Source organism: Ammospiza nelsoni, chromosome 19 (assembly GCF_027579445.1).
Source record: "Ammospiza nelsoni isolate bAmmNel1 chromosome 19, bAmmNel1.pri, whole genome shotgun sequence".
Classification (NCBI taxonomy): Eukaryota; Metazoa; Chordata; class Aves; order Passeriformes; family Passerellidae; genus Ammospiza; species Ammospiza nelsoni.
This window is the reverse complement of record NC_080651.1, coordinates 2,231,824-2,242,993: the sequence shown is the minus strand read 5'-3', so window position 1 is coordinate 2,242,993 and position 11,170 is coordinate 2,231,824. Positions and strand designations below refer to the sequence as shown.

General features: G+C 45.6%; 1 protein-coding gene across 1 annotated transcript in view; it reads right to left on the bottom strand.

Annotated features, from left to right (window-relative positions):
• Positions 1 to 73: 73 nt before the first annotated feature.
• The window catches only part of ERN1 (endoplasmic reticulum to nucleus signaling 1), a 32,343-nt gene continuing 21,246 nt past the window's right edge, over positions 74 to 11,170 (bottom strand). The window contains exons 7-22 of the mRNA XM_059485524.1: positions 10,987 to 11,088; positions 10,302 to 10,563; positions 9,630 to 9,708; positions 8,757 to 8,919; positions 7,813 to 7,931; positions 7,297 to 7,488; positions 6,459 to 6,714; positions 5,691 to 5,781; positions 5,193 to 5,382; positions 4,602 to 4,701; positions 3,962 to 4,161; positions 3,580 to 3,727; positions 3,007 to 3,134; positions 2,330 to 2,453; positions 2,037 to 2,104; positions 74 to 1,827 (exon numbers count right to left, since the gene is read on the bottom strand). Coding sequence (XP_059341507.1) covers positions 1,621 to 1,827; positions 2,037 to 2,104; positions 2,330 to 2,453; positions 3,007 to 3,134; positions 3,580 to 3,727; positions 3,962 to 4,161; positions 4,602 to 4,701; positions 5,193 to 5,382; positions 5,691 to 5,781; positions 6,459 to 6,714; positions 7,297 to 7,488; positions 7,813 to 7,931; positions 8,757 to 8,919; positions 9,630 to 9,708; positions 10,302 to 10,563; positions 10,987 to 11,088 — 2,429 coding nt within the window. The 3' untranslated portion in view covers positions 74 to 1,620. The remainder of the gene's footprint in view (positions 1,828 to 2,036; positions 2,105 to 2,329; positions 2,454 to 3,006; positions 3,135 to 3,579; positions 3,728 to 3,961; positions 4,162 to 4,601; positions 4,702 to 5,192; positions 5,383 to 5,690; positions 5,782 to 6,458; positions 6,715 to 7,296; positions 7,489 to 7,812; positions 7,932 to 8,756; positions 8,920 to 9,629; positions 9,709 to 10,301; positions 10,564 to 10,986; positions 11,089 to 11,170) is intronic.

The following is an 11,170-nucleotide window of genomic DNA, read 5'->3' as shown; positions in this document are numbered from 1 at the left end:
TCCCCTTCCCTGCTCAGCTCTGCCAGCTCCAGGCCTGCCGGGTTCCCTGGCCACACAATGGCACTCAAAGCTGTGGGGTTTTAATCCGAGTCTTTATTTAGTAGATTTATAAAAGACCTTTACATGAGAAATACAAAAATATGAAATAGGCTTTGAATCTTGGTAGGTAAAATTACCGTTATTTTTTCAAGCTTTAGAACATGTAACCTGCACAGTTTGGCATCTTAGGTCAATTGCTCTCACACATTGTAAAAGTAGGAAAAAAACATCCTGTAAAGTATCTCCAGAAAAATAGCTGTACTTACCCCATCATCCATGGGATATTACTAGCAATAATTTATTTAAGACACAATGGCACAGTCATACAAACTGTCACTTTGTAATTTCTCCTTTAATTATTTCCATTGAAAGATGCAGTATCACTTTCCTTTTCCAGTTGTTAGCTGATGATTAAATATAAAGACAAAACTGATTAAGACTGATTTGGCATGCTTCATACTTGTACCACGTGGATTTGATACCACTTTGTAGTAAAAATTAAATAAATATAAATACATTAAATAAATATATTGTAAAAGAACACCCCAGTTACATTAGAATTCAGCATTTCTTCATCCTAGCACACACGTGACACTTTGCCACAGCTTCAGGGCCAGTGTAAAGAAATACTGCAACTTTAAGCACACAGGCTCCCATGGATGGAATAACCAGCCCACACACACAGGAAATGGGGTTCTGTGGCACCCCTTAAACACTGCCCTGATTTCACTGCTCTCAGCAGCTCTTGGCTCCTGTTTAGCTCTTTTTCCCAGGACTCATCTCACCCCTGGCTCTGTGGCTGGGGCCCTTCCTTAGCCCTTGAGGGACATTTGCAGTTGATGAGTCACAGGCAGCTCCCAGCTGCCACTGCTATTTGCTGCAGGTACTTCAGCAGATCTGTTCTCATACTGGGAGTTAAGCTGAGGATTGTTCAACCTGTTCTGCAAATACTGAACCTGTTCTGCTTCATATTAAACAACAAGAGTAGGAAAACCTTGAATTGATGTTTCAAGTCAGTATTTTTTAAAACTGTTTCTGCTCAAGTATAAGGGACTAAGTTTCCAGAGTAGTACTGGTTAAACAGAAATGGTACTTTCATACCATTTTTAGGATAATCATGGATGATTCCCTTTACAATCACTGGTGCCTAATGTGGCAGCAGTGCAATGGCAGGTTCAGATAATTTGCTGCAACCAAAGGGCTCCTTTTGCACATCCCAGTCCCAAGTAATTATATGGTTTCAATCACTGAATTTGATTTTTTTTTTTTGTAGTAAAACTCATCCATTACAAAATCATGTACAGTACAGGGATATTGAGTGATGGTTATGTCCAGCTTTTGCTCTTCATTTCCAGTCTTGAAAACTGTCAGTAACTCCATCGCCAGGGTTCATCGCTTTCCACTTGCGCCCTGAGCTCCACCATGTCCTGATCCAGCACAGCCACAGGTACAAGGCACTTTTTGGAAGCTTGGTTTCTTCAGAGAGAGAGAATTCAGCTCTTTGATCCCACTTTTCCCTGCTAAGGGTAGGCCTGTGCTTGGAATGTTGGTCCCAGAGAAGAAAGCTCCATCCCTCTCCTCTCAAACCGTGTCTCCTGTAAGGCTCAGCTCTGCAGAGTCCTCAGCATAGTAATGCTGGAAGAGTCTTTCCTGGCAGCAGATGTGCATAGCACGGTATGTGTGCAGGAGCAGGCGAGGGAAACGAGTTGTGAAGTAACACACAAAATCATCTGGGATGGAGCCCAGGGTCTCCTGCACTTCGGGAGGCAGCTCCCTGTAATGGTGCTTCTGTGGAGGAAAACAGAAGAGGGAAAAGCTCAGTCAGAGGCTTTGCTCAGAAGCCTCTTGTAAACAGAGTGCTGGCGTTCCTGGACACAGTAACCTCCTACTGGGCTCTTGTAAAGGAGCCCAGTACCTAAATCAGGGTCTGATACAGGCTGGCAACAACAGCAGCCAGAGACAGGAACCCAGAGTGCATGAGGAAAAGACTCCTTTACCTTATTTCTCATTGCCCTCAGAAGGTCACGGACAGAGCCACCTTTATAGGATCTGAATTTTCGAAGATCTGCAAGAGAAACAAATTGTTTTGTGTGTTGTGATGCAGTTTTAGGTGCTGGGGTGTTTGCCTGCAGCCACAGATCCTTGTAGGTGTGTTTCAGTACATAAACACGTACTTCCATTTGAAGAAACACTTTACTGGCAAGTAACAGTGATGTGCCAGAACTGAGACAGTGTTAGCCTTACTTTCCTGTCCCAGCAAACAGCAAACTGTCAAAGTGCTGTCCCTTACCTGTCTGAAGAGGAACAGTGATGTGCTCTCTCCAGTCCATTTTCACCACTTCTCTTCCACCTCTTTCCAACTGCTTGACTATTGGACCGTCTAAAGATTCTTTCTCTATCCGGTCACTAACATCCTGGAAGAGACATTCAGATTATTTCTAGTTTTATTTCCAAGTTTTTCCCAGTATTCTTAAATTGCTGCTTCTGGCCCATTACAGCCCGTCCTAGTAGTAAAGTTAGAATTCTACTCCATGACAGCACTTGGGAATAGGATACAGAAGTTTCTGAGATTATTTGTTTCACCCTCTTCACACACACAGCACAGAGGAGAAGATAAGGCTGGAAAGGATCTCAAGCCCTCAGCCATTTCCCACCCCACATCAGGATTCAGTGCTTGTTCACTCTTGTTCTTGAAAACCCTCCTGGCCATGTTCTCTGTGGGTACTGCAGCTGTGGGTGCTGCTTCTCCCACCAACTGACCTTGGTACCATCAGCTCTGGCCCCTCTGACAGATCTGCTGTGAGACTCAGCCTTTTGCTAAGGAGCTCCAGCCATGTTTTACAAGTGGGCTGCCTCACTCCTCTCAGTAAGGCTGAGGATTCTGTGACCTCAGGCACAAAACAGAGACTGAATTCAAGACCTGAAAAAGCTCTGAGAACCGACAGGAGAGAAAAGGTCATCACAAACCTGAAAGAACTGGAGCTGTTTTTCTAGACTCCAAAAGAAGGGGTGTTTGAGCACACAGCTGGCAGATGGCCGTTTCTGAGGGTCCATGTTTATCATCTGCTCTATTAAATCACGAGCAACAATGTCTTCTGCAAGGAAGAATGTGCAAGGAAATTTACTTCTTTTATTTTCTCTATGTTCTTAAGCTGTAGTAAAAAGTAAAGTTTTGTAATTTTATAATATTTTGTACTTCAGAAATTCATTATGGTCTCTACTTCCTCCTGTCCTGCTAGTCCAAGTGCTGCCCTCACAGATGTGCTGGACAACCAACAGAAAGACTATCAAAGACTAAGAATATCAAAGTTCAGCTCTCTCTTTCTTTAAATACAGGAAATAACTTCACAGTCAAGACTACAGAGTTGCCCTGGGGCACTAACTCCAAGAACTGTAGGCCCTTTACTTCAGGAGGACCTGAGGAGTACAGCCAGTACTTTCCTCTCTGCCAGGCTGGGAGTCCCTGTGGGCCTTGGTGCTGTCACTGGTGCTGGTGTTCAGCAGCTGGGCCCTCAGTGATCCCTGCAGTGCAGTTCTTACCGTGCCTCCCTGCCTCCAGAGCCTCCAGGCTGTATGCTCCCAGCAGGATGTTGGCTTGCCGCTGCAGGGACTTGCCAAAAGGATGGCCACCTTCAGACACCACGTAATAGAAGACACAGCCAGCTGAAAAGATGTCCACGGTGTATGTCTGCAAAGAGACAGCCTTCACTAGCACTGACATCTTTCCCCCCTGGAAGCTCTGATTCTCACAGGGTGGTTATTTTGCATCTGAGAGCAAAAGGAAATTTCCTGACTCACAGATTTGAGCTGCAAGGCAGCCTGGAGGCTCAGGCACCAGGTGCTGCCTCTTTTAGGGTCTGGCCTGGTGCTGGGCAGCCTGGGAAGGGTGAGCACTTACAGGGTTCTCTTTGCAGGGACTTACAGGGTTCTCTTTGCAGTCTTCACTCAGCATCTCTGGGGCGATCCAGCCCTCAGTGCCTGGCACGCCCGAGCGGCGGCTGAAGCTGTGCCTGCCCACTGCCAGCTTCTTGCACAGCCCAAAGTCTGAAATCATGGCCTTGACTTTCCCGTGAGCGTTGGGCATCGAGATGAGGATGTTGTGGGGCTTCAGGTCCCTGTGGACTGTTACAAACACCCACTTGTCCACTCAGGCAGTCCCAGCAATCTTTGTAAATTTTTAAGTGAACCTTTCACAAGGCTGAACGACCATTCATGAAACCGAAGCCATAACTTCAAGTGATTTTCATTGGTAATTTCTTTTTTTTTTTTTCCACCACGTTCTATATGATCCCTATCTAAAAACTTTAGCACCTTGCAGCAACAGTAAGGACTTGCTTTAGTACTCCAGGGCTGCAGAATGTTGCAGGGACAAGGCCAGTGTCAAATAATAGAACCGCAGAATGGTTTGGGTCCAAAGGGATCCAAGGTTCATCTCATTCCAACTCCCCTGCTAAAGGCAGGGCCACCTTCCAATAGGCCAGATGAACAGTACCAGACCAGTTAACTTTACAGCTAAGAAAATGCAGTTCTCCATCCAGTCCTGAAAGGGGAGGCATTCTTACCAATATTCAGGGAGTGCAGGTAAGCCAGCCCAGATGTTGTCTGCTGCAGGAGAGTGATGGGTTGTAAGCCATGGTGGCTGAAGGCCTTCTGCTCAACATACTGCAACAGAGAACCAGGAGAGTTAGCCACAGCACTGCTTAGAAGCTGCATAAATAATAAATCCATGCACATCACCACTAAAAGATAAATGGATAAATTTTGCTAGCTGGTAACACACAGCAAAGAGCTTTTTTTTGGCTGAAGGTGATGATCTCTAAAGTCTCATTCAGAGCTCGAATTCTGTATAGCACTGTGCTCCAGAAAGAAGAACAGTCTCCAAAGTCTGCATGGTAGGAGGGGGAGGATGACTAGAAGGGAGTCCTTCACAAGAAGTTAAAAATCAAAGGACAACAGCTTTTCTCCATAAATCAGTCCAGGGATAGGGATGTCTTTCTACAGGTTTGGAAACATCCCTGTTCTAGGAGCCTGGAATTGTCACAGAGGTGACAGTGGGAGTAAATGGGACATCCCCTGTGACAGGCACTTCAGCAGCTGAAGGCCAAGGGAAGTGAAGGCCTTGCAGGGAGCAGATGCTGCCCGGCCCTGGTCACCTCCTGCAGGGTGGCGGCGCAGAGCTCGATGGCGATGTACTGGAACTGCCGGTCCCGCTCCGTGCAGAAGTAGCGGATCACGTTCGGGTGCTCGTCGGACTCGCGCAGCAGCTGCACCTCCCGGTCTGCGAAGCTGAAGCACTCGGGGAGAATCCTCTTCACCGCCACGTCACGGTTGTCAAAGGAGCCCCTGCAGCCAGGGAGGGAAGGCACAACAACAATTCACACTCTGGAGCCACAGCATGTACAGAAAACCTGACAACAGGAGCCATTGTAGAGGCCAATGAAAGCAATTCCTGTGCTGGAAACGGGAACACTTGGCCAGTAGGGAAGGAAAGTAGTTTTTGCTGGTGAAGACAATGCATGAAAATATTCCTGACACATGCAAAAAGTTTCATTTCTGTTCATAGTAGATGTGAGGGCTTTTATAAAAAAACAAATTAAAAGGACCTATTCAAACACAACATTGGTCTGTTTAATGCACACATTCTTTTCTACCTGTAAACAATTGTCCCTTCAGCACCATGTCCCAGTACATCTTTAGGGTTAAACGAAATCTTGCCAACAATCACTCGGTTTGCTTCTTCATCTGAACAAGAAAAGAAAAACAAGCACTGGTTTAGGATGGGGCAAGGCAGCCTCTTACAACTGCACAGACCTTGGGGCCAGTCTGTAAAAGTCTTTTAGCTCATGGGCAAATTTAACACACATATGATCAAAGGAAATGAACATGTCCATGTTGGTATTTACTCTGAGTAGGCAAATAGTGTGTGGTGACCCAATGAGCCAAGATCAAGAATCAAAACACATTTACACACACCTTATGGCTCATGGCTGTGAGAAATGAGTGGTACTCAGCAGCCAAACTCTTTCTAAAAGTTGAGGTTGAATTTAGGAAATGCTGGCTGACAGTCATGGAAGTGGGTTTAGTAGCCTTTGAAGGGAAAATGAGTGCACAGGAAGACCAGGCAGGAAGGTTGTGCTGCCTAATCCCCATTTCTTGAGTCCAGTTAATCATAATACATGTTTTTATTTAAATGAGTATCTCCCTGGAATGGCTGCAAGTGACAGGAACACACTGCCCTGGGCAGCACAAGTCCACAACTGGCTGTTATTGTAAAGCAACAATCCTGCTGAGTGCAGGGCCCAGCCTGAATGGTTCTTTTGATCTTGCTGAGCTATGAAGTATCATCAATAACTGTTCTACTGTACCATCACACAGACTGGGGAATAGAAACAAAATAAACCACACTGAGTCAACTTTACCTCCCTCTTCTTGCTCAGTGGAGAGGCAGCTCCCAACATCAGATGTGGAGATGTTGGAGTAGGCAGAGTGGTTTGAAGCTCGGGGGGACAGGTTTGGGGTGCTGGCAGCTGAGCTCTCCGTCCGGCCGTACGACGTGTCCAGGAAATCTGCCTCAGGTGGGAGCTCACCGGGAGCACCAAAGGGCAGCTTCTGCTGCTGCAAGAGCTGGATCTTCTCTTCCAGCTGGTGCTGCCTCTGCTGCTGCTGGTGGACACTCTGTGAGAAAGGACCTCAGTGAAGCTTTGGCACTCAGGTCACGCAAGGGGACTCTACAGCTTCTGGGGAGCCACTCCTAAAAGGTGGGAGCCAAACTCTCCTGCCCTGTCCCTGCCAACCACACAGCCTGGGGAACGTTCACTCACAATTTCTATTTCATTCTGGACTTCCATTGCCAAGATGAGAAATCACATGGCTTGGTTTAAAAAAGCTGTTTCTAGGTTGACCAGGAGTCTTTAAACCACAGAAGGATAAAGGCTTTGATTCACAACCTGCAAAACCTGATGGTGGTTTCAGGTGAGGAAGAGAGGAGCAAAGCCAATAGTGCTGTGACCATGTCCAAAAAGAGTAATACCTACAAGAACCACAACTGGTGGATGGAAAAGAAAACCTCTCTAGAGCTGGCACATCTGGCCAGAGAAATCCCTGTGAAGTCAAACTTGTGCCTTTGCTCCCCAGTGCACATCTGTGAAGAGGGAAATATCCCCGGAGTGTGTCACTAACTCCTGTATCATTTCTGGGCTCTACAACATTCCTGATGCCCCCAACACTCAAAAGCACAACAAGCCAGGTCAGCATTACCATTGGGTAGGTGATGATAAAAGCCACCCAGCCCACAAGCAGGAAAGTGCTGAGGATGATGGTGGCCATGTCCTTCAGCATGGAGTCCACTGGAGCCTCTGGCCGCAGGATGGGCCGAGCAGGAGCCTCCTCCATCTCCTTTGGAGCAGCTGGAGGCCCCTCTGTTGAGGAACCTTCAACAATGTCAATGACCTGAGGCAGAGAAAGCTCTGTTAGCTCAGTATCTCTGTGGGCAATGAGGCATTCCTAGCCAGCCTTTCTGCTGCATCATTTTTAGTCACTTCTAAACCTACCAAGGTCAAAGTTTGCATGTGGGGAATCAATGCAGCAGAAAGCCTTAATTCTGAAACAAGGAATGACACTTCCTCATACCAGTGATTCTATGTGCTAAGTACATGAACATCTAACACAAAAACTGTGAAGTAATTCCATGCATTTTCCTCCTGCATCCTTCCCCAACTTCCACTCCTTTATATTCTTCTCTCATGCAGTAAGAGAATTATTCTCATCACAAACCTCTTCAATAGTGGCTTTCTCAGAGTCAGCTGGAATCACATTTTCAGGCCTCTTTGGTAAGTTGCTTGGGAATTTCTCCAGGATCTTTGTGGGGGCAGACAATGGTGTTTCATGGTGCCCTTTAAATAAAACACATTTGTTGAAACAGAAAGTTGTCCTTTTTTAGGAAAGATATCCTTGATGGCAGCAATAAAAAAACATTATCTTTGCTGAAGAGTGAGAACATCGCAAAACATGATGCTCGTGTATAGAGCAGGAAAGAGAAAGGAGAGGGAAAATGGAGGGCAGAGGTCACTGAGAGCTGCAGGGGAACATGAACTGCTTCAGGGAACTGCCTGACATGCAGGACAGAGGGTATTAGCAAGGAAAGGGATCATGGGAAGAGAAAGATGGCACTTTAAAAAACTGAAAGTTGCACACTGTCCCTGCCCCAGAGCTCCTGTCACATACATCACTCAATTATCACCAGTCATCACTTAAAACTGAACCTCAGACAGTTACTCATTTTTGAAGCAAAATTATAAATGCACTGAAAGGTCAATTCCAAAATTCAGAGACTTGGGGCACACAGGACAGGCTGACAATAAATAAACATCTTCAGCCTCTGTGTTTTAATCCATTTACAAAATGGAGAAAACATGACTGTCTGATCCATATGATGAGAATTAAGGTAACAACATGCACAATAAAAAATCCAAATGGACCCAAATACAGTATTTACAGTAAATAATGAATTACTGTACCCCTCTCCGAGGGAGGGGGCAAATAAGCAATAAATCACTTTCCACACATGGAGCACTTCACCTCGTCACAGAATAAGGCAGGAGCCTTGGGAAAAACAGAAGGCAGGTGGATATATAACACATTATTTTATATGTAAATGAAGATAAATTAGACACTATTCCTAGAATTCAGTAATTATGGCCAGGCAGGGCCTCCCACACCTATCAGCAGCCAGTCATTCCAATAGTTGAGCTTGTGCTTTTCCTTCAGCCTGCCCGAAAACTTGACATCGGTGCTGGGCGTGATCACGCACTCGCCGTTGTCCTCAATGGTGACTCCTTCTGTCTTTGGGCCCTCCAGCAAGGGAATGGCGCTGCCACGGGGCTGCAGAGAGATCCATGTTACTGCTACTGTTACTGTGACCTTAGAATATTTAAATAGGCAACTAAATTTAAAATCTGGAGGTCAAAACGGGTGGGCAAGCAAAGATTACTGGCAGCAAAGTCACTGTGAGTAAACAAGGCCATTACGCCCTCAGCAGCTGCTGCCACAGCCTTGGACATTGGACCTTTTCAGGACATGCTGCCTGGGAGATGAGATTATTACTCTTTTTTTGTTTTCTCCTACACTTAAGCAGGATCTGTATTGCCTACCTGGCAGCCACAACGAGCAAAACAGAACTATGAAGCAGTTTCCTGTCTGTGGGGAGTTACTTTGATGAACAAACCAGCAATTTTAAGATGAACCACAAAGCACCAACAATAGCAGTAACCTCAGGTCTGCTCCTGCTGAGCCTGCCTGGCACAGTTCCTGGGGAGCTGCAGTTACTGCTTTGCAGCATTGGAAACCATCCTGGAAGTATGGTCATGTATTCTATGGTTGTTAATTGTTTCAGGAAATACTTAATTTTCTATGCATTTGTTGATAAAAATCTCCAAACCCTCAAATTGCTGTAGTTGTTCAGTCTTCAGTGTTTGATTTTCTATTTTAATTTAATATAATTTTATGCACAATTCCATTTCAAGTTTTCTTCCCAGGCCAGGAAAGCACTCATTTCAGAAAGGCACTTTCCCACCCGGCAGCTCCCCACTCACCACGACAGTGACTCCCTCGTGCACCATGGAGGGCGACGCGTACAAACTCGTGGAGTATTTCCCCACGTACAGGGTTGGGCTGCAGAAACACAGGCACTGTTAGCAGCAGGCAAATGGATGTGTTAACATCTCAGCTAAAACCTGGGCAGCACAACCCTGCAGAACCAATGCAGGAGCTTCCCAAATCAGTATTTGTATCTTGAAAAGCCTTGATCTATAAAATTATTTGAAGTAGTGCTGTACTATGAAGCTTTTTTTAATTATGAAAGCATTGTCAGTTCATTATTCACAGCACCATCACTCATTTGACATAACTCGTGTCCTATTTCTGCATTTTTCAATAAATGGCATTTGCCAAAATGCTGTGCACCATTTTTATAGTGTGAAAGGCTTCACATTAGGAAAACCAATTCTCCTCATTGTGAGAAACTATTCAACACAGAAATCTGATAAAACTTAAGAATATACACTCCTAAGTTTATAAGTTTTTGGTTTGGTCTCTGACCTTTCAGACTGAAAGATCAAATATTATATAAAAGAACACCTGGAGAACTAGAAATGCTTTCATGCATTCTTTTCCCCATGTTGCAGCTTGTAGCACAACCCTTAACTGCTGTGTTTACTGACAAAGCTGTCAAATGGGCAGTGAGAAGAGCAGAATCTCAGGCTCACGTTAGTTTGCTCTTGGTCTCTGTTTCCTTAGGGAAGGGATATTTCCACTTGGTGATGTGTCCAACCTCCCCGGACATGAAGGTCAGGTAGCGCAGGGTCTCGATGCCCACGTTGGTGTGCAGGACCTTCCTCAGCCCCTCTCGCTGCCAGATGTAGAAGGCCACCACGGGGGACGCGTAATTCTGGATCCACAGCACGTCCCCGGACTCGCTGTCCACGGTCACCACCAGCCCGTCCCCGTTGGACACAAAGTGGGACATTTCTGCAATGCACAAACGTGTGGAGCTGCCCTGGATTCTGTGGCTTTACCAATGCACAGGAACAGCTCTGGAGTGCAGTCACCACCACACCTCTCACTGCACAGCAGCTGAGCAGCAAAGCCTCGGCCAGAACTGGGCACACACAAGTCCAGCTGCCATTCAAGAGCACTGCAAGCAGGTTGTGCACCAGAGTTCAGAGTTGCTGCCTCTCCTGCCATTTCTCACTGATTTTAAGGAATCACACCTTCAAGAGCTGCACCCTGCTGAACTCAATTTACCTGAAGCTACCTAACAGGCTTTAGATATTGCAGTATGTGATGGATAAAAATGGGCAGAAGTACATGCACCACACAAAAAAAAATCAGAATATTTTTGCTCATATACAAAACTCCATTGCAGCAGGGGGACAGCAATTAAATTCTTACTGTATTTTATGTCTTCATCAGGCAAAGTAGCTGCATAATCAAAGTAGGTGGCATTCCATCGCAGCTCCTTCTTTTTGGTGTCATACATTGTGATTGTGTACTCTGTTAAAAGATATACAGTCTGTGAAGCAAAAAAACCTATGAGAGAATAGAATCAATCTTTTCAAATCTGAGACACTCCTCA